Source organism: Colletotrichum paranaense (genome assembly GCF_030867605.1).
Source record: "Colletotrichum paranaense strain IMI 384185 chromosome Unknown Scaffold_12.1, whole genome shotgun sequence".
In the NCBI taxonomy this organism is placed as follows: Eukaryota; Fungi; Ascomycota; class Sordariomycetes; order Glomerellales; family Glomerellaceae; genus Colletotrichum; species Colletotrichum paranaense.
In genome coordinates, this window is record NW_026848970.1 from 957,792 (window position 1) to 978,579 (window position 20,788).

The following is a 20,788-nucleotide window of genomic DNA, read 5'->3' on the forward strand; positions in this document are numbered from 1 at the left end:
CGTCTAGAAAATGACAAAATCAGGGTCCACTACACAGAGTCACCGATCTCTATTGGCACGCGTCTTCGCGCTTCGAATATATGGGCCACACCCCTGCCAGCCCTTATCACGTAAGCGCCTGGAGTCTGCATGTAAGTTTACGTAGCATTGAAGTCCCAGACCCCTACCTCCACAACGAAGTCAACTACCCTGCATTGCGATGGTGATGGTGTCTCGTTATCGGCTAAGCCTACCGAGACCAAAACCACCCACATGCTGGGCCCAGAATGTGGGCTTATCGCAGCCTATTCGGGAAGAGTTGTTGACGCGGCAAACGACTATCAACGAAGTCCAGTAAGGTCACAGGATAATGCAAGTATCTAAACTCGAAGGAAGAACAACGGGGTGGTTGACTCTGCTGCCCACATATATTCATTTCATCTTCGGAGACAGTTAGTTGAACTTTTGCAAAGCATTTCATCCTGCTATTGCTAGTTATGGGTTCCTTACCATACCAATCGAGACACGTACCGGCGGAGGAAGCTCGAGAGACGGGTTGCTTTACAACCCTTCCGATCCGAGTTCATCCACGGGACGACCTCGCTGATGCAGCCAGCCGGCGATTTGTCGGAGACTGGGCTAGGGAAATGGGAGATGGCCGAGAGAAGAAGACTTACTTCTCTTTTTCGCCTGTAGGCAACTGGTCTTCTCTCATTTACCCTGAAGCCATTCCCGAGCGTCTAGGAGTTTTGGCATATCTTTCCGATTTGGGCTTGATTCATGATGGTAAGTTTTACCTTCCAGATTCCTGTCCGCAGTATGAAATCTGACAAACTTTCAGACACTGGGGAGGGCCTCAGCATCGAGGAAGCCCAAGCCGAGCACGATGAGCTCCATGCTGCCTTGAACCCAGACGACAAGAGTAATTTGGATCCTGACTCAAGGGCAATGAAAACCAAGAAGCTCGTTTCACAGTGCATGCTTGAGTGTATCAACCTCGACCGTGAGCTTGGGTTGAATATGCTCGCTGCCTTTCGTGATGTCTGGCTCGCTATCAGCGAGAAGAACAGCGACAAGGAGGCAGAGACATTAGAAGAATATCTACAATACCGCAGTGACAACGGCGGCATGCTGTAAGCAAATCCTCTCCGCATCTCCGGAATCAATCCTAACCAGCTCCTAGAGTTTTCTGGCCCATGCTGCAATTCAGCTTAGGAATATCCCTCTCGGAAGCGGAGCATGAGCTTGTGCAGCCCATCATTGACGCCGCCACTGAAGGTCTTTTATTGGCGAATGACTATTTCAGCTGGGAGCGCGAACTGAGAGAACTCCAGTCTGGTCAATCCAAGAGGATTGTGAGCGCCGTGGAGCTGTTTGCCCGAACAATGGGACTTTCAGTCGAGGATGCCAAGGAGGCGGTCAAATCCAGGATCATCAAGTCAGAGAGTGATTTCTGTCAACGCCGCGATGATCTCTATGCAGCTCGACCCAACATATCATTGAAGTTGAGAAGATGGATTGATTGCGCTGGCCTAGCGGTCTCAGGAAACCACTATTGGTGCTCTGCTTGTCCTAGACAAAACGCGTGGAAGAACGAAGCACTTTCAAACGGCCAAAACGGCCATGGTTTTGGTCAAATTTACAACGGAGACGGGTTCAAGACAATGCCCATTGCTAATGAAACTGCTACCAAGTTTCAAAGCACCGACATCAAGATTCTCTCGAACGGCGACGGGGGCAACGCCACCATCAACGGAAATAGTGTCAAAACTGTTGTCAATGGCAACGGAGTCAAAAGAAAACTCTCAGAGTACGGAATGGCAAGTCCAGAACAAGAGCCAATTGTTCCGAAAAAGAGAAGCATGGACGTAGATGTTTCGTGTCAAAAACACGACATTCAAACGGTCTCCCAGTACCCCCATTACAAACCGTCCAACCTGGCCATGGATGCGCCGGCAGCCTACATCTCAGGAATGCCTTCCAAAGGTGTCCGCGGCACCCTGATTGATGCTCTTAACACCTGGCTACACGTGCCTTCAGCAGCGGTCAAGACAATCACGTCAGTTGTAAATTTGTTGCACAATGCATCACTCATTTTGGACGACCTGGAAGACAACTCTCCACTCAGGCGGGGGCTCCCATCAGCCCACGTCATCTTCGGGCAAGCCCAGTCCATCAACAGCGCAAACTTCATGTTCGTCAAGGCAGTACAGGAAGTAGCTCAGAGTCTCAGCCCAGCTGCACTGACAGCAGTTCTTGAAGAGCTTGAAGGCCTCTACCTCGGGCAAAGCTGGGACCTGTACTGGAAGTTCAACCTGGCATGCCCTACCGAGGCCGAATACGTCAACATGATTGACCACAAGACCGGCGGCATGTTCAGGATGTTGCTACGGGTCATGCAGGCCGAGAGCCCAGCTACGGAGACACCAGGCCTCGACTTCGAGCGGCTAACCCTGCTCTTCGGGCGCTTTTTCCAGATCCGGGACGACTACATGAACTTCGGAGACTACGCGGCCCAAAAGGGTCTCTGCGAGGACCTGGACGAGGGCAAGTTCTCGTACCCCATTGTCTACTGCCTCGCAAACCACCCGGAATATCGCGGGCATATCCTTGGCGTGTTCAGGCAGCGACCGACGGTAGCCACGACTACCGCTTCTCCGCTTTCCAAAGAGAGCAAGGCGCATCTGGTGAGCTGCCTACGCAAGTGTGGAGCGTTTGAGAAGACGCTCGACTGCTTGCGGGACGTTGAGCGGGAGCTGGAGTCGGAAATCGACCAACTGGAGCGTTTGACAGGAGAAGCCAACCCCATGCTCCGCCTGTGCCTTGCAAAGCTAAGCACAAAGGGGATTGCCAAGTTGGGATAGACGAGTTGGATGGATCGAGGATTTGTGACGCATGCCGTGTAACGACCCCTCTATGGGTCATGTTCTTGTTGTCGAATGTCGATACAACGTTGATTTAGCGCTTACAGCATATATTTTTCGTTATCCTGTTGAGGAATACCATGTTATCTTTCGCTTCGGCCAGAAACATTTCGACGTCGCCGGTGAACGCCACAATGCTTCGCTTGCAAGATAAACCCGCAAATAGCTCTCGTAAATACACCACCGTCATTGGACCCATTTGCGCGGCGAAGGATGCGCCAACTTCAGAATCCTCCAGGGGTCGGGCCGTTGAAGAAAGGACTACTGCACGTTAGATCCTAATGACACCCATCTGCATCGCATGGAAAGCAGTGAGATCCTCGTACCCCTGCAGGGTTACACACGGGGCGGGCCCGACTCCCGCTCCACCTCCATACCTAGACACCCTGGCCTGATAGGGCGAGACCGGTCTTTGCAAGAGGATGCGACTAGGACTCATGGGACGAACACATGTGGCGAAGGGCGTGAAGCTTACATGCAGGTGAGCAATCGAGTCCGTTGTCTACAGGAGAGCATCATGCCCGGTCTTCGAATGCATCTGCTGGGATCTGGACCGGGCGGCTTTCGACCATGACCTCTTCCTGCCTACTTAAGCCTGAGAATCGTGGGCTGGAATAATGGGCAAGTAATCAGAAGCAGATTCTTCTGGGAAGAAGCAGGCAGCCAGATTCCGACATTACGCCCACATTACACCCAATATCATTGGCTCAACTGTCGTCATTCTCCGGTATTCAGACTTCTTGGTTCTACCGTGTCAGACCAAACGACAATGCGCCAATCATCGACCTTGACTTGGACCTGCGTCCTCCTTGCCCCCCTTGCAGCGAGTAAAAGCCTCATAGCAGACTCCAATTCATGCCAGAGTGCGGTACGTACAGCTACACCGTCAAGACAGTCAGTCACACTCCCCTAACATCGATAGTGCGTCTCGCTATCTAGTCAGCTATCCGTCGAGTCGGGTGGCGACTACATTGCAGAGTTCGAGCAGCAGCCTATCACTGGGCCGGGGGTCGACGTCGGATCTCTGTACTGGTCGCAGCAGCAACAGGCCGTCCGGCCGGCCTGCCTTGTCCACGCCCGTGGGGCCCAGGACGTCGCACTCGTGGTGCAGACATCGCGCTCCACGGGGTGCCCCTTTGCCGTCCGCGGGGGTGGCCACTCGGACATTCCCGGGTTCAGTAATAGTCATGGTGGGATCACCGTCAACATGGCCGGCTTAGGCAATATCGAAGTGGACGCGAGTGCCGGTGTAGCTCGAATCGGCGCAGGCGCAAAGTGGGGGGCAGTCTTCAAGGAGCTTGATAAGACGAACAAGACTGTTGTTGGGGGCCGACTGACTGGGGTTGGTGTTGGAGGATTGCTTCTGGGCGGTGGGCTTAGCCACTTGTCTGGATTACATGGGTTGGCGTGCGACAACGTTCGCAACTACGAGGTAAGTCGGGACCGGGATCGCAATGCGAGAATCCACGTTTGCCACACGAGAAGCTGACGTGATACCAGATTGTCCTTGCCAATGGCAGCATCTTCGACGTCTCGCACTCCACCCACCCGGATCTCTACCGAGCGCTTCGCGGTGGTGGCAACAACTTTGGAGTCGTGACCCGTTTCGATCTAGACTTGTATGATCAAGGCCCCATGTGGGGTGGCCTGCACGTCTGGCCGTTGTTACCATCCGTGACATCGGCCATCACGTCAGCCTTCGCAGAATTCGGACACGACGCCCCGTCAGACAAGCATGCCTCACTGTTTGCAGGCCTTGGGTTTATGCAGGGCAACTTCGCCTGGGCCGTGGGGCAGTATGACACGCTAGGAAGAGAGGAACCTCCCATCTTTTCCAAGTTCAGAGACGATGCCGAGATGTATGGGGCTCCCAAGATTGTCACAACGGCAAGGGTCACGTCACTATCGGACCTTGCTGAAGAGCTGAATCTTTCAGAGCCCGCGGGCATGCGGAGCCGGTTCACGACAGCTACATTCAGGATGGATGTGGATCTGCTTCGACTGATGGCCGGCTACTTTGTGGAAGAGGTCGAAAAGGCTCTGGAGAATGGCCTACATGAAGACGAACGCTTTGCGCCAATGTTGGGCATCCAACCCCTGATGAAGAACATCATCGGGGCACAATCCAAGCGCGGAGGAAATGTGATGGGTCTCGATGAAGAATCTGGACCACTCATTGGTAAGTCTGATCTCTTCTACCATAACGGAGATGTTACTTATGGGCTAATGCATGTGACTTCCAGTCTGTTCTTTTGGCTGGGAATGGTCTCGTGAGGAAGACGATGCTGTCGTGATTCCCGGCATCAAGAGCGTTCTTGAGAAATCCGTAGCCGCGGCGAAGGAAAAGGGTTTGTATCATCCTTTCAAGTACATGAACTATGCCGCGGAAGACCAAGATCCTGTCGCAAGCTATGGAGCTGAAAACGTTGAGTTCCTGAAAAAGGTCAGATACATCTACGACAGCGACGGACTGTTCACGGAGCTAGTGCCTGGTGGCCACAAGATCAAATGATGGTTCTCAGGGGCTAGAATTATTATATAGTCTACGAACATTACAAAAATTCCTCGCATCTACAACAGTACAATAGATTGCCCAGTTATGAATGCTGTCAACCAGATTCAACCCCTGTTTTCGACCATGGTGTTCAGCATATAATAAGTGGGTGACATTGGCAGCGCCGGAAAAGCGGTCACAAGTCCAGGTGCGACTAAGTCGTTCACAAATCCTGTACCGAGTATAGTCAAAGCAAGGAAAGTCCACACAAGTCCAACAACACGCCACCAGGATCCATGCCATCCGAGTTTCTCCTGAGCAAAACTAATGACCAGATCTTCCAAGAGCAAGATGTTGGGCATCAGCAAAAAAAAGGTGAGAGTTCTTGGGAAAGACTCAGATGGAGCTGCCATCTTTGCTGCCGCCCAGTGGTACAGCCCAGACAGGGTGAATGCAAAGTACGATTGGGTTTGCCGACTGAGCATAGACCCTCTAGGTGCCCTGACAACTCTCCTGGCCACGAATCTGCTAGGGATTTGCAGGCCCCTTCGAAAGTTCTGGTGCCACGAGCGGTTCCAGAATCTGCTCAGGGTGTAGCACTCGATCCAAGGTCCGTTTACCGGGTGGACGTCTTCGATGCGCGTCCAAAAAAGCCCGGACGACACCCCGATCATGCAAGCAATATGATATCCGATGTCCATAACGGCAATTGATGAGGCCCACCAGCAGGCTGTAGCGATGCAACGGGGGACGAAGTCTAACTCAACGACGCCCATTTTCCCATCATGAGTCAGCCACAGAAGAAGACCAGCAGCAATGTCATGGCTCATGTATTGCTGTAGTATTCGTTGCATCGATAGCCTGAGGAAGGCGGTCTTGGAGGTGCCTGGAGCAGGAGCTGGAGGTAGAGTTGCAGTCCGCCAGTTCCATCCAATACCTCTGGTAGAGAAGGCATTATCAAAACACCATCTTATCTGGTCCCATGCACCGAGAGAGTGGAAAGGCTGTTGAGGTTTCTTCCCATCGCTTGTGGGTTGTGTCCACTTGTGCTCCAAGTAAGGGTCTTCGAGTACAAGAAGGTTGAAGTTGACCAACGCGACGTAAAAGACTAAGAGACAATGCTGTTAGGATATCAGCTTGATGGAACGTTCTGTTTGGTGCCCAACCTGTTCCAAAGGTGTAATTCTTTGCAATATCCGGGCCAAAGGGAAAAGCCAAAGCCACAAGTAGACAAACACCCACGAAAGGGAGCAAAAGGATCCAGCGTAAGTGTCTCGGGGTTTTGGAACCCAACAAGACCAGAATAGGAGTAGTGAGCCATATGGCACCAACGAAATCGGCACGTTCCAGAGGCATGGTGACGAGCTTGAACAATGTGACAGGCTGCCTAAGTTGGAAGTGCAGGACAAGTGTAATGTTTGATGGTATCTGAGAACACAATTGTTGCTATCTGACGCTGAACGATTATCCTTTACGTTCTAAGGAAAGAATTCAACCCAGTCTCCCCAGCCAACTGGTGCGCCTCCCACTCGGTATCTCGGCAACTAGTTTTATCGATTCCCAGCTTGGATTCAGGGCATCTGACATGCCGAGAGATGCAGGCCAAAGCCAAACATACGATGTCATTACCTGAGGCAGATTAGCTGCTGACTGTAGGCCACATGGAACGACGTTGATAAGGCACTACGACCCTCGGGGGAAAAACTCCGGGCAAGACGGCACCAATAGTGCGGGCCGCTCGCACTATTGGCATGCCTGCCTAATCGGGGCACATTACAATGCGACGCCGACGACGCAGGCCCACCCCGTCAGCGGGCTCCACAAACCCGAATCCTTCCGTGTGGGATTGTGGAGCAGACGGATCGGCCCAGCCCACTGCATCCACCTGCAGAAGGGCTCCTCCCCCCCCTCCCACGCAACCGACGCAGAGCTCCATTCTACTTCACAAACACCTCAGTGCCGTGTAAATAGCATCTCCATAAAGTCGATATACCTTGCCTTGACTTAGATTTCTCTGCGTTAGGGCTTACTAAGGGCTCAGTTGCAGCTCTGGCAGCAAGCCTCGGCCTTATCGAGCGGTTAGGGTCAGTTGCAGACGAATCCGAGGGCCTGTAATCAACGCTGACGAGCAATTTCTTCATTATCAAGGTCTGTGTACAAGGGTAGACCCCCATTTTTAGGCTGGTTAGATTTCCACGCAATCTCGACCCCGGCTTATGTGAGACAATACTGGGCTGCATGCTTCGACTTGCTGTAGGATTTTGGTCCCAGCATTCAAGCTCAACACGTGAACGGGTCCAAGACGACATTGCTGACAACTCAAGACGACTTGTTGTTGAGCGACAAAAGCTTGCAGCATGTCGCCGTAGCTAGATACCATATCCGTTCCATAGGGCTTCCCAGCTACTCTGTCTCTTCTGAAGAACGAAGATTGAGCCGACATGTCGATATTCGTCGTTCCTGTCGAGACGGCCAGGCCATTGGTGGTGCTGGCGGCAGCGGCTCTCATCGTGTTCCCTATCATCTACTTTCTCTACGTTACTGTGTATCGCCTTTTCCTCAGCCCAATCTCTCACTTTCCGGGCCCAAAGCTAGCAGCATGGACATACTGGTATGAATTCTGGTACGATGTAGTTGCCGAGCCCGAGTACACCTTCAAGATTGGTAGATTGCACAAGCAGTATGGTCAGTGTCATCTTTGCCAACATGGAAATCAAGGGAGTCAAATTGAACTCATCCCCGACCAGGCCCTATAGTCCGTATCAATCCCGACGAGATTCACATCGCGGATCCGGACTTCTACAACACCATCTACGCTGGCAGCGGACGCAAGCGTGACAAATGGGACTGGATCACCCGGTCTTTCGGCGTCGACGAGAGTTTGATCGGCACTCTTGGCCATGATGAGCACCGCATTCGCAGGGCGGCGCTATCGCCGTACTTCTCCAAGCAAAGCGTTCGCGCCCTGCAACCGCTGGTAGACCGGAATATGGGAATCCTCCTCGGACGCCTCCGCGAGTTTGCCCAGTCCGGAGCCCCTCTTAAGCTTGATGATGCCTATGCTGCACTCACGAACGGTCAGCACCCTCAGCTAAATGCCCAGAAAGTAATTGCGTACTAAGATATAATCTTCAGATATTGTCGAGGACTATGCCTTTGGAAAAAGCGAGAACCGACTCCAGGCCGCTGACTTTGATCCATCATTCAGAGATGCTATGCTTCAAGGCGGCAAAGCCGGCCATGTTCTGAAGCACTTTCCCTCGCTGATGGACATGCTGCGCAAGCTGCCCGACTCCCTGCTGCTCAAGTTGAGCCCGGCCATGGGCGCCTACTCCCAGCTTCAGACCAGTGTGAAGAAACAGGTGGCCGACATCACACAAGCCCACCAAATGCACGCGTACGACAAGACGCGCCGCACCATCTTCCACGAGATCCTGAACAGCAAGCTCTCGGACTACGACAAGTCCACGGACCGGCTCTGGCAGGAGGGCGAAGTCGTCGTAGCGGCGGGTACCATCACCACGGCCTGGGCGCTCGGCGTCTCGACGTACTTCGTCCTCGCCACGCCCGACATACTCTCGCGCCTCAAAGCCGAGCTCGAGACCGCGATCCCCGATCCATCGCAGCCCCTCAGCTTGCTCGTGCTCGAGCGTCTTCCCTTCCTGACGGGCGTGGTGCAGGAGGGCGTCCGTCTCAGCCATGCCATCTCGCACCGGCTGCACCGCATCTGCCCGGACGAGACGCTCGTATACCGCGCCGGCGATCGCGAATGGCGTATACCTCCCGGTACTCCCCTCAGTATGACCAGCAACCTGGTGCACCACGATGAGCGTGTCTTCCCTGACTCTCACACCTTCAAGCCTGAGCGCTGGGTTAACGACCCCTTGCTGGACCGCTATCTAGTGTCCTTCGGCAAGGGTGGCAGAGCTTGCCTAGGTATCAATCTGGCATATGCGGAGCTCTACCTCACGCTGGCGGCACTATTCAGGGTTTATGGGTCGGAGGAGGTTCAAGGGAAAGATGATGTCGGAACCTTGAAGCTCTTTGAGACGACCGCTGCTGATCTCGTGATCACGAGCGATACCGTGGTTCCTGTGATGCCGGAGGATTCCAAGGGGTTGAGAGTAACGGTACATGAGCGACCTGAGTAGGTGTCAGCGGTATCTTGGACTCTTAGTTCTATTTCTTGGTCGTGACAGGGTATCGAGTAATTTTACCAACCTCATGAGTTGTTCCGGATCATGTAGAAAGTAGCCTGGTAGAGAAGTCTCCAAAATAACGGAAAGACTAACACTCTGATTACGGAGATGACTACCCTTGCGAAGTCATGGACTTGCACGCGCACATCATCGAATATGCCTTTCTAGTCAAGACATGTTTGTTGCTCTCTGCCATTGAATCCTTTCATACGACCAGACCTGGTCCTGTGGGGAGTACAGTATTTGAATGATGCTGGGTATCTGTGAGGTAATTCCTATACTTTAATGCTGTGCACTAACCAGTCGTCAGATTTTGAGTTGTGACACGTCTGACATGAAGACTTGACAAGCTGATGGATTCGAGGAGGTTTGCGGAAGGGTGCATGATCATTACATGCACGGACAAACGCCACTACTATCCACGAGAATCGACCTGTCTGCACTTAGAACGGAGACTCGAAATGTAATACCATTGTCGAATTATCGATGATGTTAAGCTTGCTAAATCAAAGTTTGAAATGTGGCGGAAAGCATGCGAAGTCAAGGCGAGACCGCGACAAACCAAAGAACGTTTCAACTATCACTTGCAACCATAAGCCTTGCACCCTTTAACACACCCGACATCGTCTAAAATCGCACAATCAGACTTCGGGTCGCACATATTTCGTGATCCGAACCCCCGGTTCCTCGCAGTCTAGCACTACCGCCCATTGCCACCGCACGCCTTGTAGCATGATCCCCTCGAGCACCCATACTCGCCAGGATCGACGTCACAGCTATTGTGCCAGCCGCGATGATGCCACCACGAGCGGCTAACGGTAAGGATTCCCTCCTCATGCTCGTCCGTAGTCCCTGCGCCTTGCGTCTGCGTCTGCGGGCGGGGTCCGACGGCTTGCCCGGATCGAGGGTTCAGGCCAAGGGGTGCTTCACGAAGCCGCGAACCTGGACGGCGTCGACGCCGCTGGTGTCGAGGAAGGCGGCAGTGTATGTAACCCCCCGAGGCTTCCACATTTTTCAGCTATGGTGGCGAGTGCTACACGGGCGAGATAAGGGTGGCAAAGAGGAGGAGCGCGGAAGGCTTCATGGTCTCGAGATGGTCGAGTGTTTTTCGAAATAAGGGTTTCGGGGATTCCGGGTACGAAAGTGATGCCACGTGAGTTTTAGGCTTTAAAGCAACGAGAAATCTAAGATAGTTGTTATAACAATCCGGATAATAAGATAGAAGGTAGCGTGCACGTGATGATGTTGGCTTCTCAGATTGAGACGAGAGGATGGTGTGGACATTGAGCTTACCAGTAGCTGTCGATCTGGGAAGGCTAGCTATTATTTACACTTGTGAGTTCAGCCTTTCCTCAAGTACAAACGCCCGAACCCAATGTTATTCGTCCGTCCTTGGCTTCCACTTCTGATAAAGTTATATTCCCAGTGAGCTCAGTCTTCGAGAGTTGAGGCAATCTCCAAATGCTACCACGAGTACTACGAAGGGTTGCCCGAGCGATGAAACATGGCTGGTGCTATCGCAGTGCACTTGGAATTAATCTTGTTGTATCGAACGAGTCATATTCTTAATTCAGTAGAAGAATGAAGTACTTAAAGCAATCGACGGAGGGCTTGATCTGCTGCACGGGCAAAGCATCTACCGACCAGTTCCAACCCAAAATATCGAATGTGCTCGAGTCCAGCTTTGACTATACAAGGTCCAAATCTGGGCACTCGTTTGGGTCGGCATAAAAGACTCCCCCCATCATCTCAATCGCCCGACACTTTTCGTCCATCGTGAAGGCGTTTCTGATGCCAAACGAGTGGACTTTGTCCGTGGACACCTTCAATGCCCAGACTCCACCGGTTGTCGGCCATCCAAAAACCTTGATGAACTTCTCGGCGGCCTTATTGGCCTCTTCAGCCGCGAAGAAATTATCTTTGCCAAGCTCCATCGCTTTTTGATAGCGATCCTGAAGATCCTCGTGTGTGGTGGTCTTGAGATAGTAATCCCAATCGCTTTGGTAAAACTTGGCACCGAGTTTGCGCATGTTGATACAGTGAGTATCCTCCTCCGCTGGATCATCGCTCCGCGGTGTTGGGACGAGGCGGTCAACGCCAAGGAACTCGAGGTCTACGCCGTCGCATTGCAACATATAGAAGCCTCCAGTGCTAGGCCACCCATAAACCATCGTGTAGGATGGATAGAAGTTGGAACGAAATCGTGCATTATCGATAGAAGGCTCCATCTGGAAGCTCTCAGGGTCATCGCCGGCATCATCATCCGTAACCTCAAAGTCGGGGATGTTGTTGGTCCGCGTGGAGGCCAAGCCTGGTTGACTCGCCGCAGCTGCGGAGGACCTGAATAGGCTCCCCGCAAAGAACATGATTACGGCAAGAAAAATGGATGGCGAGATTATCATGTTGAAAAGGATGTGTTCAGATCCAAGTAGAATGGTGTGTGGTTGCGGTTGCCTGTTGGCATTTTGACTGTGGGGTAGAATTAGACTCTGCTGACATAATTAGCATGCAAATCGTGGTTCAACGCGCTGCGGGCGGCTCACCATGTCCCAGCGATGACTTTATTAGGAAGGTGTCAGCCAAGAGCGGAACCTGTTGGGTAGGTTGGCACTTGAACATGAGCTGCCCACAAAGCTAGACCTTTACTGGCGGGTGTCAGGCTTGCCAAGCTGGTCTTCAGCGGTTGTTGGTTCTGAAATGTCTGTTGGTTGTCAACACGAGCTAGACAACCCCTGCAATGTCAAGAGTCTACAGCTCCAACAATGATGTTGCCTTTCTTAACAACGAATTAACGCTTCAGGACACGAGCATGTCACATTTTGGGTTGGTTGATGCCCATGACAAAAGTCTTAAAATGCTGGGGTGTTTGATGAGGCTTTTCTCCACATCCACAACCACAGCCTGCATGAGCCCCGTACAAAGGATGAATCATGAGACTTTCTGCTTCTTTCGCTATTACCGATCAATCCGTTCGCACAACTGGAAGTTTCGCGTCAATATCTCAAACATGGGCGCTAGTAGTACCAAGGATTAGATTTAAGTGACCCTGTACTCGATAGAGAAATGATGCCGATACGAGCGGTGACGGCGGCTAAGGAAAAGAGAAGTTTCCTCATGCTGGACAGGACATGGGCGTCGGAGAGGTTACCACGATTTCATGTATAAAACCATGATCGACTTGATGTTATGACTGACTGTGGCTTCCCACGTGAACCAAGTGCGTTTCTCAGAATACTCGTGTGCTCTGTTCAGTTTCAATTCTCGAAATCCGTCAGAACGATGATGGTAGCCCACCCAGCAAGAATTGCCCTTTGCGGCTATTCTTTAGCTACTGCTGTGACAGCGGCAGCTCTTCACCCAACCCCGCTCGAACATCGGGATCTGACCGTTGCTGAGGCTGAAAATCATTTCCACGATGCTCTAGCAACGAGTGAGTACGACATGTCCCTATTTGACGGCAATATTACCGATCTCTCAACCAGTCTTGTTGACTGGAACGGATGTGATGAGAAAGAGATATCCATGATTTATTCTGGCTGGCAGCAGTCCTGGAAGATCATGAATTTGCTGTACTCAGAGGCTTCCACAATGAACTTCAATGAAGCAGCGGCCGTCGAATACCTTGAGACCTCAAGATGTGGGTACCAAAGGAAGGGGAGTCTCCACCTGCCTACCAGCTTCTGCAGATCTACAGCCCGAAGATGGCAAAGACTCTTGCGAGATACAAATACGACACAGGCCATTGGATCGCCCAGAGCTGCGAGAATCTGACGTTGTATGCCATGGCAAGATATGTGCAAAAGGCGCTAGGAAATGTTTATCCTCACCTACCTCTCGCCCCAGAACCCCCCTCGAGCCCACCCACGGAAGGAGTCGAACCCGCGTTTACAGTTGGTGATCTTTTTACCATGCATTCCGACGGAACGGTCACCATCATTAATTCCACCGCTGTGGGTGATCTGACATGGGACCCCCAGTGTCCCTCTGGCGAGGAGATAGAAGCGGGTGCTGATGCCGAAGAGCTCTTCCTCGGAGCTGATGTCGTAACTGAGGCCGATTTGCCGCAGGAGTACTTGAAAAAATACAGAACCTGGGCTGGTACAGAAATTGGTGACAAGTTGACCTTCAAAGGTGTAGCTCCAGGTCATCAAGCCAGGGACCAAGCTACGCATTCTCGGCGTGGGAGACTCCATCACTGTTGGATTCCTCAGCGAGAGGGATGGAGGCGACGGTAACGGCTACAGACTAAAGCTGCAACAAGACTTGTCAAGTAAGTAACTACCCCTGGCTACTTCACATACTGTCTTACGACGTTGTTTGCTGACAACCGAATTCACTATCACCAGAGGATGAAGTTGTCTTCGTGGGGACTGAGTCTGCTGGAGGCACGATGTCTGGTGGATATTTTGTAAGCCACGAAACTTGGGAACCTCCAAACACTGAGCCTTGCTGAACGAAATCTCATCAACAGGCTGCATGGTCAGGCCAGACGATCCAGTACATCTCGGAACACGTTAGCAGCTCATTAGAGCAACGGCCGAATATTATCCTTGTGCACGCCGGCACAAACGACATGAATCCTAACCTTAATATTGCTAAGCAAGGCAATGATCCGAGCAGAGCGGCTAGTCGGCTTGGCAAGCTTATCGATCAGATTGTGGACGCTTGCCCGGACGCCGTCGTCCTTGTGGCTATGATCATCAGTACTTGTGAAGAAGCCCAGCAGGTGAATACAGCTCAGTACCAGGCTCTCATTCCGGGCATCGTGCAGTCTCGTCGAGCCATTGGCAAGCACGTTCTCGCGGTCGATTTCACTACTTTCCCTACAGGATCTCTTCGGGACTGCATTCACCCAACAAATCAAGGCTACCGGGACTTTGGCGATTACTGGTATGACTTCATCTCTCAGATCCCTTCCGATTGGATCCGCCAACCTGTGGGCGACGACCCAGACCGACCGACACTACCCGGCATCGATGCGAACGGCGGCTTAGATGGGGCTATCCCGTCTCCGAGCTGGGGAATCAACCCGATCCAGGTGAGCTCGAGAAGCAGCGTTCGGACGGCTGCTCTTCTCGGTGGGAGCGGCGGGGAGCGCACTTGCAAGGGCGGGCCAGTGTGGCGAGCCACAGGCATGATCGCATCCGGCTTTGGAAAAGCTGGCGGCTGGCAATATCGCAAAAACTGGATCGAAGCGGGCAAAGTCGCTGATGGACTCAAATTAGACTCCAAATTCGTTCGGTATGTCACTGGACCATCAAAACTTCTCGCTGGAGTGTTTAATTGACCGTTGAGCTCTCGCACACTGCATGATATGAATGGAGATGGGAAAGCAGGTAAGTCACTGCTGCCGTTCAAGAGACGCTTTGGGCTCTGTCTGACTTGACAATCGTTTCGTACAGACTACATATGGTTCAATCCTGAAAATGGAGAGATACGATGTTGGATCAACAACCTTCCCGCCCCGTGGTCTCCAGCAGGGACGAACAATAGCATCATCGGCAGTGGTGCCGGTGTTGCAGAGTCTGTTTTCTTGGCGGTATGTCATTCATGACGAATTCTTTCTTGCAACTAGCCTCAAAAATGAAGATTCGCTAACGGCTTATAGGATATGAACGGTGATGGCGTATGTTTCCAATCTAATCAGACTCACTTATGTCTCTTTATGCGTCCTAAATCAACCTCTGCTAACCAAACTTATAACTAGCTCGAGGATTACATGATCGTCAACCCGCAAAATGGAGCAGTGAAGATCTGGTGGAACTATGGAGCAGACGAGTCCTGGGTCAATGGATGGAAGTTTATTGACGGAGGTCAAATAGCATCTGGTGTTCCTCATGCTAACTGGGCCACACTCCGATTCCCGGACATCAACGGCGATGGTCGCGCGGACTACGTGTATATTGGAGCTGGCGGGTCTCTCTCCCATTGGATGAACACAGGGACTGCAGGAGGGCAAGATGTGGTCTTCTATTTTCAAGGGGGCATTGCTACTGGTGGCACATCTGATATCTCAAATCTTGTGTTCGCCGACGTAAGTTCTACACGGGTTATTTCCTCACTCCTTTGTGCTTTTCTCTCACGGACTAACGAACACGGCCTGTAATTAGGTGGATGGCGATGGCCGCGACGACTACCTCATTTGGGACGCCCAGGCAGGTCTCACAGGCTTTTTGAACCAGCCAACGAGAAGTGAAGGAGTGCCACTTTACGTCAATCAGGGGCAGGCGAAAACGATTGCAGATGGTATCACGCAAGATCCGAAGAACATTAGACTGGCTGACATGGATGGGTGAGTTGCACTGAGTTGATACTGCTTCATTCGACTCGACGAAGCTGGCCATCTTTGCTGACTTCTCTTGTCCTGGTCCCAGAGACGGCAAAGATGACTACGCATAAATTGACGACAACGGGGCTATCTGGCTGTGGTATAATCAGGGTGATGCCGACACATCCATGGTCATCGATGGCATTCGATTTGCCGATATTGACGGCGATGGGGTTAGTTTTCCCTTGTCTATCCTCTTCCGAAACGATAGTCACTGAAACTAGAACCCAATCTTGGCTCACTATTTTACAGATTGAAGACTATGTTTGGCTTCATCCAGACACCGGGGCACCGACCGTTTTGTGAGTTTCATCTATCCAATTTGGTCACCTGTGGCTATCAATGACTGAATTTGACTGACCTTAAGGTTTAAGCTTGAATAAGGGTCCCAATGATGATGATGCTCTGGGGTGGTTATGGAGTCCAGTCAACAATGGAAATCCAATCGCGTCAGGAGCTGGTCCAGGAAACACTGTTCACTTTGGAGACATTAATGGGCAAGTTTTGTGCTTCCTTGTGTTTAATTGCAATACGGCTATGGTATTCAAGTCAAACTAACATTCCAAAAAGTGATGGAAAAGACGATTATTTGGTCCTTGACCCGAAAACAGGAGAACTACACGCGTATTTGAACAAGGGGCCCGATGAATCCAAGGCAGAGAAGTGGCTTTGGGACCCTGTCGGATCGATCGCCACCGGCCTGGGACCCGGCGCGAATGTGCGCTTCGCTGATATCGATGGCGACGGCTATGATGATTACATATTTCTCAAGTCGAATGGTGGAATAACAATTTACAGAAACGTCTGGGAAACTAACAAGCCGCCATCAAGTTGGAGACCACTGCCGGAGGCTGACGCTTCAGGCATTGGGCAGAGACCTGAAGAAATTGACTTTGTTGACATTAATGGGTTAGTTCATGTCCGCCACTGGCTCTTTCCATGCTCTGCACGCCTGCTTCTTCCACACTCTTGAGATCATTCACTAACATGAAGAATTTTAGTGATGGAAAGGCCGACTATGTCTGGACACGTGCTCGCGATGGCGCCGCTAGGGTCTGGCTCAACAATTATCCCAATCAGCCGACCTGGCTCGAACAGCCTGAGATCGCCGGCGGCGTCGGGGTGTCTGGAAGTGATGTGAGGTACGCCATCCTTCAGAACACAGGTCGGGCCAGCTACGTCGCCGTCGACCGCACAAATGGCGCTATTGCCGCCTGGCTGAACAGTTGTACCCAGCTCCGCGACCATCCCCGTCCAAACTTCGTCTTCATTGGCCTCAGGGAGACGTTCACTGAGTCGGTTTTGGCTCGTTCTTGGATCATTTACGAGTCCGCAACAGGGAGCACTATTGATATCTGTGATGATGAGCCCAAGGGTGCCTTCGCGGCGGCCACCACTTCATCGAACCCAAAATTCCCCACGAATCTCGGCGAGTTTGATGTTCATGGTGTCGAAGGATGTGTGTACTCTGGTTCCCAGGATGAGCCAGGTAAGATGCAGTGCCCGGGCGTTAGCGGCATTCGATGCCGCCAGGATTCTCAGTATGACGAGGTGTTTCATTGCGGCTTGTCAAATTATAAGCCAAGGATTAGGTGCACTTGGTAGGATTCTGCTCGGTGTTTTTTCTTTCAGAAGTTGTTTCCCTAAGAAGCCAACATATTATCTTGTCTATTAGTTATTAAACATATTTCCTATTTGCGTTAGTTGTCTCATAGCTGTGCATCAAAAACCTTCTAAGCACGGTACGTTGTTGTTGGGAATGACCACGTTGGAGAGGACTGCATTGTTAAATAGGCATTTATCTTGAATGACATCCTTCTTCTGACCTTGGCTCTAATATTCGGCCTGGGAGACCCAGTCTACACTCTATGGTTGCTTGATATCGTTTCTTCCAGCATGTACTGCGGATCTAAAAAAATAGATACGATAAAACATGACTTAGAGATAGAAAGATTCCTCTGTGACTACTGGCCCGAATAGCGATGCTCCTATCCTGCAAGCTGCGACCTAATGAGAGGCTGCAACGTGCATCGCAAAGTGATTATTGGAATGATTCATGTTACGCCGATTGAAGAAATCTGATATGAGTACCTCCTAGGTGGATGAGACACTGTCTACAAGATTCACTCGGGTGGTCGTTATGTTTCGTCCGATGTCTTGTGATATCTCTTAGTCTTACTGCTCCTTTCAGTCTCAGCCTCAGTCCCACTCTCCACTCGCGACTGAATTCACTCAGAAGTACCCTCACTCGTACTTTCACTCACATAAACGCACTTTTACTACTGCGATCAAGCAAGCATATCTTGCAGAGAATAAACACAATTGAATTCGCAATGAATACTAAATCCGGCTGCTAATCGCACGCCACAAAGGCTATATGTGTGGATGGGTGCATATGCGGATGCCAGAGGGATTGCATGCTGACTTCGAACGCAAAAGTCCGCAGAACGATTACAGTCCACGTAGTTGACACGTGGAGAGGAACATACGGAAATATTGAATTGGATCGTCAGGCTAACCAAGAAGGCAGCTGCAGATCGCAAGGCGGTAATTAGCGTCAAAGTCGCACACGCCGAAGACACCAAAGCAGGGTCCGTCTTTCGACATACCCACAGGCTCCGGCATGACGGAAATGCTGAAACACAATACCTCAATGGAAGCAGGAGGACGCTTGAGATTCTCCGTCAGTCCGTCGGCTAAGCCAAAAGACGTTGCTCGCTTGCAGAAAAGTAGTTTGCCACAGAACATTTTAAACAATTCTTGATGCACAAAATTTACTGGGACACAGAATAACTTGAAAACCCTAATCTAGACCTCTGCAAAGCTCCAATATCGTCACAACTTTGGGCGTAAACTCCCGTCAGAACCTCTCACTCCTAGTGTCTCCCTCGCTTGTGCGTTCAACCTCCTCCACATATCCTTTCGACGCTCGTGACCTTGCATAAACCGTTCAAACCAGAACTTATTGAAAGGCAGCAGCTCTCGTCCTTTTCCGTCTGCCGTGGGTGGACCAGCGATTCTTCTCAACTCCTCAAAGTACTCTTCAAAGTCTGGAAATACGAGCGCAAACTTCGGCCCGTCGCCGCGTTTGGCTATACGGTCTACTTCCCAAGCGAGCTGAGCTTCCGTGGATGGGAGGCGAGAGGATGGGACGCGGCCTGCGAGCAGTCGTGCGGCGAGAACGGCTTGGTATTCGAAAATTTTGAACGTGAGGCCTGCGTTGACGGCACCGACGAAGAGGATCGTGGGATCTGGCGTGTAAATTGTGTGGAGATAGAGATTCGGGATGCGGTTGTTGCGAGGGGTAGGAACTGGTGTGTGCTTGGCCGTGGTCGAAGAGGTGGAGGACTGCGGCGTGAAGAAAGGAAGTGTCCAACTATAACCCGTGCCGAAAATGATGTCGTCTACACCAGGAGCAGACGTTCCATCTACGAAGTGAACAGTCCGAGTGGTCGGTTCGATGTGAGATATGGAGGCGACCCGCTTGATCAGGGGGTGGTTGAAAGCCTCATCGCCAAAGTACCCGTTGAACGTATGTCCCTTCACCACAGCGTATACAGGTGCTTGAGCCACAGAGGTCAAATCAAATGCAGTGTCTCCTGCTGAGACAGAGGCTCCGACTACCACGACCTTTTTGCCCTTGAATGCGTCCCGACCTCGGAAGTGCTTGCTGTGAATCACACTTCCCGGACGATCTCTAGAAAACTCGGGCAGGCCGTCAATGGATGGGATATAGGGCACACTGTAATGCCCGGATGCGACAATGACGGCATCGAATCTCTCCTCCCACCAGTAATCAGTGTTCTCACCATCTTTGCGTAACGTCAACTTCCACTCCTCACCGAAGCCGCTTGCTGCAGGCACCTTCTCAGCTCGCTCCACGGTAGTATTGTAGCTGATGAAGTCACCGTAGCCCCTTCGGTCGACCAGAGAACGGACGTAGTCCTGGACTAGGGACCAGTGTCTGAAAGGCGTGTCTTCTCCGTGGAGTGATCTTGAGTGTTCGGATTGCTCAGTAGGAAACGGTTCTTGAGTATACTGCATAGGGACGAAGTCTACGTTCGTTTCAAGGTATGGGTAGACTGTGGATTCAGAATACCGCGGGGAGCTCGACTTAGGCAGTTGAGCAGGGAGGTTGGAAGGAATTGTTGGCAGCTGGAGGTCTGCCGTTCGGGAGGAGAGAAGTTTGAGCTCATCTGATTGAATGAGCGGCGGTGGTTCCCCTTCACCTAGCCTGTAGATATTGTTAACACGGGTGACTACTCGGTCTGTGATGGACTATGTTTGAAGGGCTCCATATTCTCCATCCAGTCCTCACGTAAAGATTTATTTCGACTCACCAGCATCCGCCAGGAGCCTCACGACGCTCAAAAACCCGGATAATGTCAAATGCCTGCTCTTTGGCAAGAGCATCGATCGTGATGGCACCGGCTGGACCAAGGCCGATGACTGCAATGCGCTTGGCGGGCTTCCCTTCTTTCGCCATCTTTATAAACTTGCAGCGGTGGTTCTGGGTGGCTGTATGGTCAGAGGTTTGTCCAAAAGACACTCAAAGACTGTTTTCCTGGCGTCTTATGATTGAAGAGGAGTGGTGAAGCGGTAATCGGAGGGATTCGCCATGAACCGTAGCCCCACACAGAGCTTTTCGCCGGGATTCAATCCTACAAACTTGGACTAGTAGATCGATGGCACACTCCGCAGAACCCCTACTCTGTCGGTCGCCGCCACCTCTCTGTACGTATTGTTTTCTATTAATGTTGCTGTCTACGTAGAAGTGGGCACTGGCCGATAAACGACACAAACGGCCTTTAGCTTTGCAGATTGGATCCGATGTTGGAGAACCAAACATTCAAGCAAACAAGCA

At 51.6% G+C, this 20,788-nt stretch overlaps 9 protein-coding genes across 9 annotated transcripts; 4 read left to right on the forward strand and 5 right to left on the reverse strand.

Moving 5' to 3' along the window:
• Positions 1–476: 476 nt before the first annotated feature.
• Positions 477–2,843, forward strand: CPAR01_13237 (geranylgeranyl pyrophosphate synthase; the record flags this gene model as incomplete). Its single annotated transcript, XM_060497491.1, has 3 exons — positions 477–765; positions 821–1,112; positions 1,163–2,843. The coding sequence occupies 3 exons, from the start codon at positions 477–479 to the stop codon at positions 2,841–2,843; spliced, it is 2,262 nt and encodes a 753-aa protein (XP_060343884.1).
• An 829-nt stretch (positions 2,844–3,672) lies between these two features.
• Positions 3,673–5,415, forward strand: CPAR01_13238 (FAD binding domain-containing protein; the record flags this gene model as incomplete). Its single annotated transcript, XM_060497492.1, has 4 exons — positions 3,673–3,771; positions 3,826–4,335; positions 4,404–5,082; positions 5,147–5,415. The coding sequence occupies 4 exons, from the start codon at positions 3,673–3,675 to the stop codon at positions 5,413–5,415; spliced, it is 1,557 nt and encodes a 518-aa protein (XP_060343885.1).
• A 107-nt stretch (positions 5,416–5,522) lies between these two features.
• Positions 5,523–6,753, reverse strand: CPAR01_13239 (uncharacterized protein; the record flags this gene model as incomplete). The annotated part of the gene is made up of 2 exons (XM_060497493.1): positions 5,523–6,505; positions 6,564–6,753. 2 exons carry the CDS (start codon positions 6,751–6,753, stop codon positions 5,523–5,525), a joined length of 1,173 nt encoding a protein of 390 aa, XP_060343886.1.
• Positions 6,754–7,838: 1,085 nt separating this feature from the next.
• Positions 7,839–9,548, forward strand: CPAR01_13240 (uncharacterized protein; the record flags this gene model as incomplete). Its single annotated transcript, XM_060497494.1, has 3 exons — positions 7,839–8,082; positions 8,145–8,474; positions 8,533–9,548. 3 exons carry the CDS (start codon positions 7,839–7,841, stop codon positions 9,546–9,548), a joined length of 1,590 nt encoding a protein of 529 aa, XP_060343887.1.
• A 675-nt stretch (positions 9,549–10,223) lies between these two features.
• Positions 10,224–10,433, reverse strand: CPAR01_13241 (uncharacterized protein; the record flags this gene model as incomplete). The annotated part of the gene is made up of 1 exon (XM_060497495.1): positions 10,224–10,433. One exon carries the CDS (start codon positions 10,431–10,433, stop codon positions 10,224–10,226), a length of 210 nt encoding a protein of 69 aa, XP_060343888.1.
• A 72-nt stretch (positions 10,434–10,505) lies between these two features.
• On the reverse strand, positions 10,506–10,607 carry CPAR01_13242 (uncharacterized protein; the record flags this gene model as incomplete). The annotated part of the gene is made up of 1 exon (XM_060497496.1): positions 10,506–10,607. One exon carries the CDS (start codon positions 10,605–10,607, stop codon positions 10,506–10,508), a length of 102 nt encoding a protein of 33 aa, XP_060343889.1.
• Positions 10,608–11,284: 677 nt separating this feature from the next.
• Positions 11,285–11,962, reverse strand: CPAR01_13243 (uncharacterized protein; the record flags this gene model as incomplete). Its single annotated transcript, XM_060497497.1, has 1 exon — positions 11,285–11,962. The coding sequence occupies one exon, from the start codon at positions 11,960–11,962 to the stop codon at positions 11,285–11,287; it is 678 nt and encodes a 225-aa protein (XP_060343890.1).
• Positions 11,963–12,875: 913 nt separating this feature from the next.
• CPAR01_13244 (uncharacterized protein) lies at positions 12,876–17,935 on the forward strand (the record flags this gene model as incomplete). Its single annotated transcript, XM_060497498.1, has 14 exons — positions 12,876–13,237; positions 13,291–13,546; positions 13,734–13,866; positions 13,943–14,004; positions 14,068–14,837; positions 15,090–15,135; positions 15,205–15,222; positions 15,304–15,630; positions 15,707–15,888; positions 16,177–16,226; positions 16,292–16,430; positions 16,495–16,833; positions 16,926–17,413; positions 17,877–17,935. The coding sequence occupies 14 exons, from the start codon at positions 12,876–12,878 to the stop codon at positions 17,933–17,935; spliced, it is 3,231 nt and encodes a 1,076-aa protein (XP_060343891.1).
• Positions 17,936–18,759: 824 nt separating this feature from the next.
• Positions 18,760–20,410, reverse strand: CPAR01_13245 (thiol-specific monooxygenase; the record flags this gene model as incomplete). Its single annotated transcript, XM_060497499.1, has 2 exons — positions 18,760–20,158; positions 20,265–20,410. The coding sequence occupies 2 exons, from the start codon at positions 20,408–20,410 to the stop codon at positions 18,760–18,762; spliced, it is 1,545 nt and encodes a 514-aa protein (XP_060343892.1).
• Between the last annotated feature and the right edge of the window lie 378 nt (positions 20,411–20,788).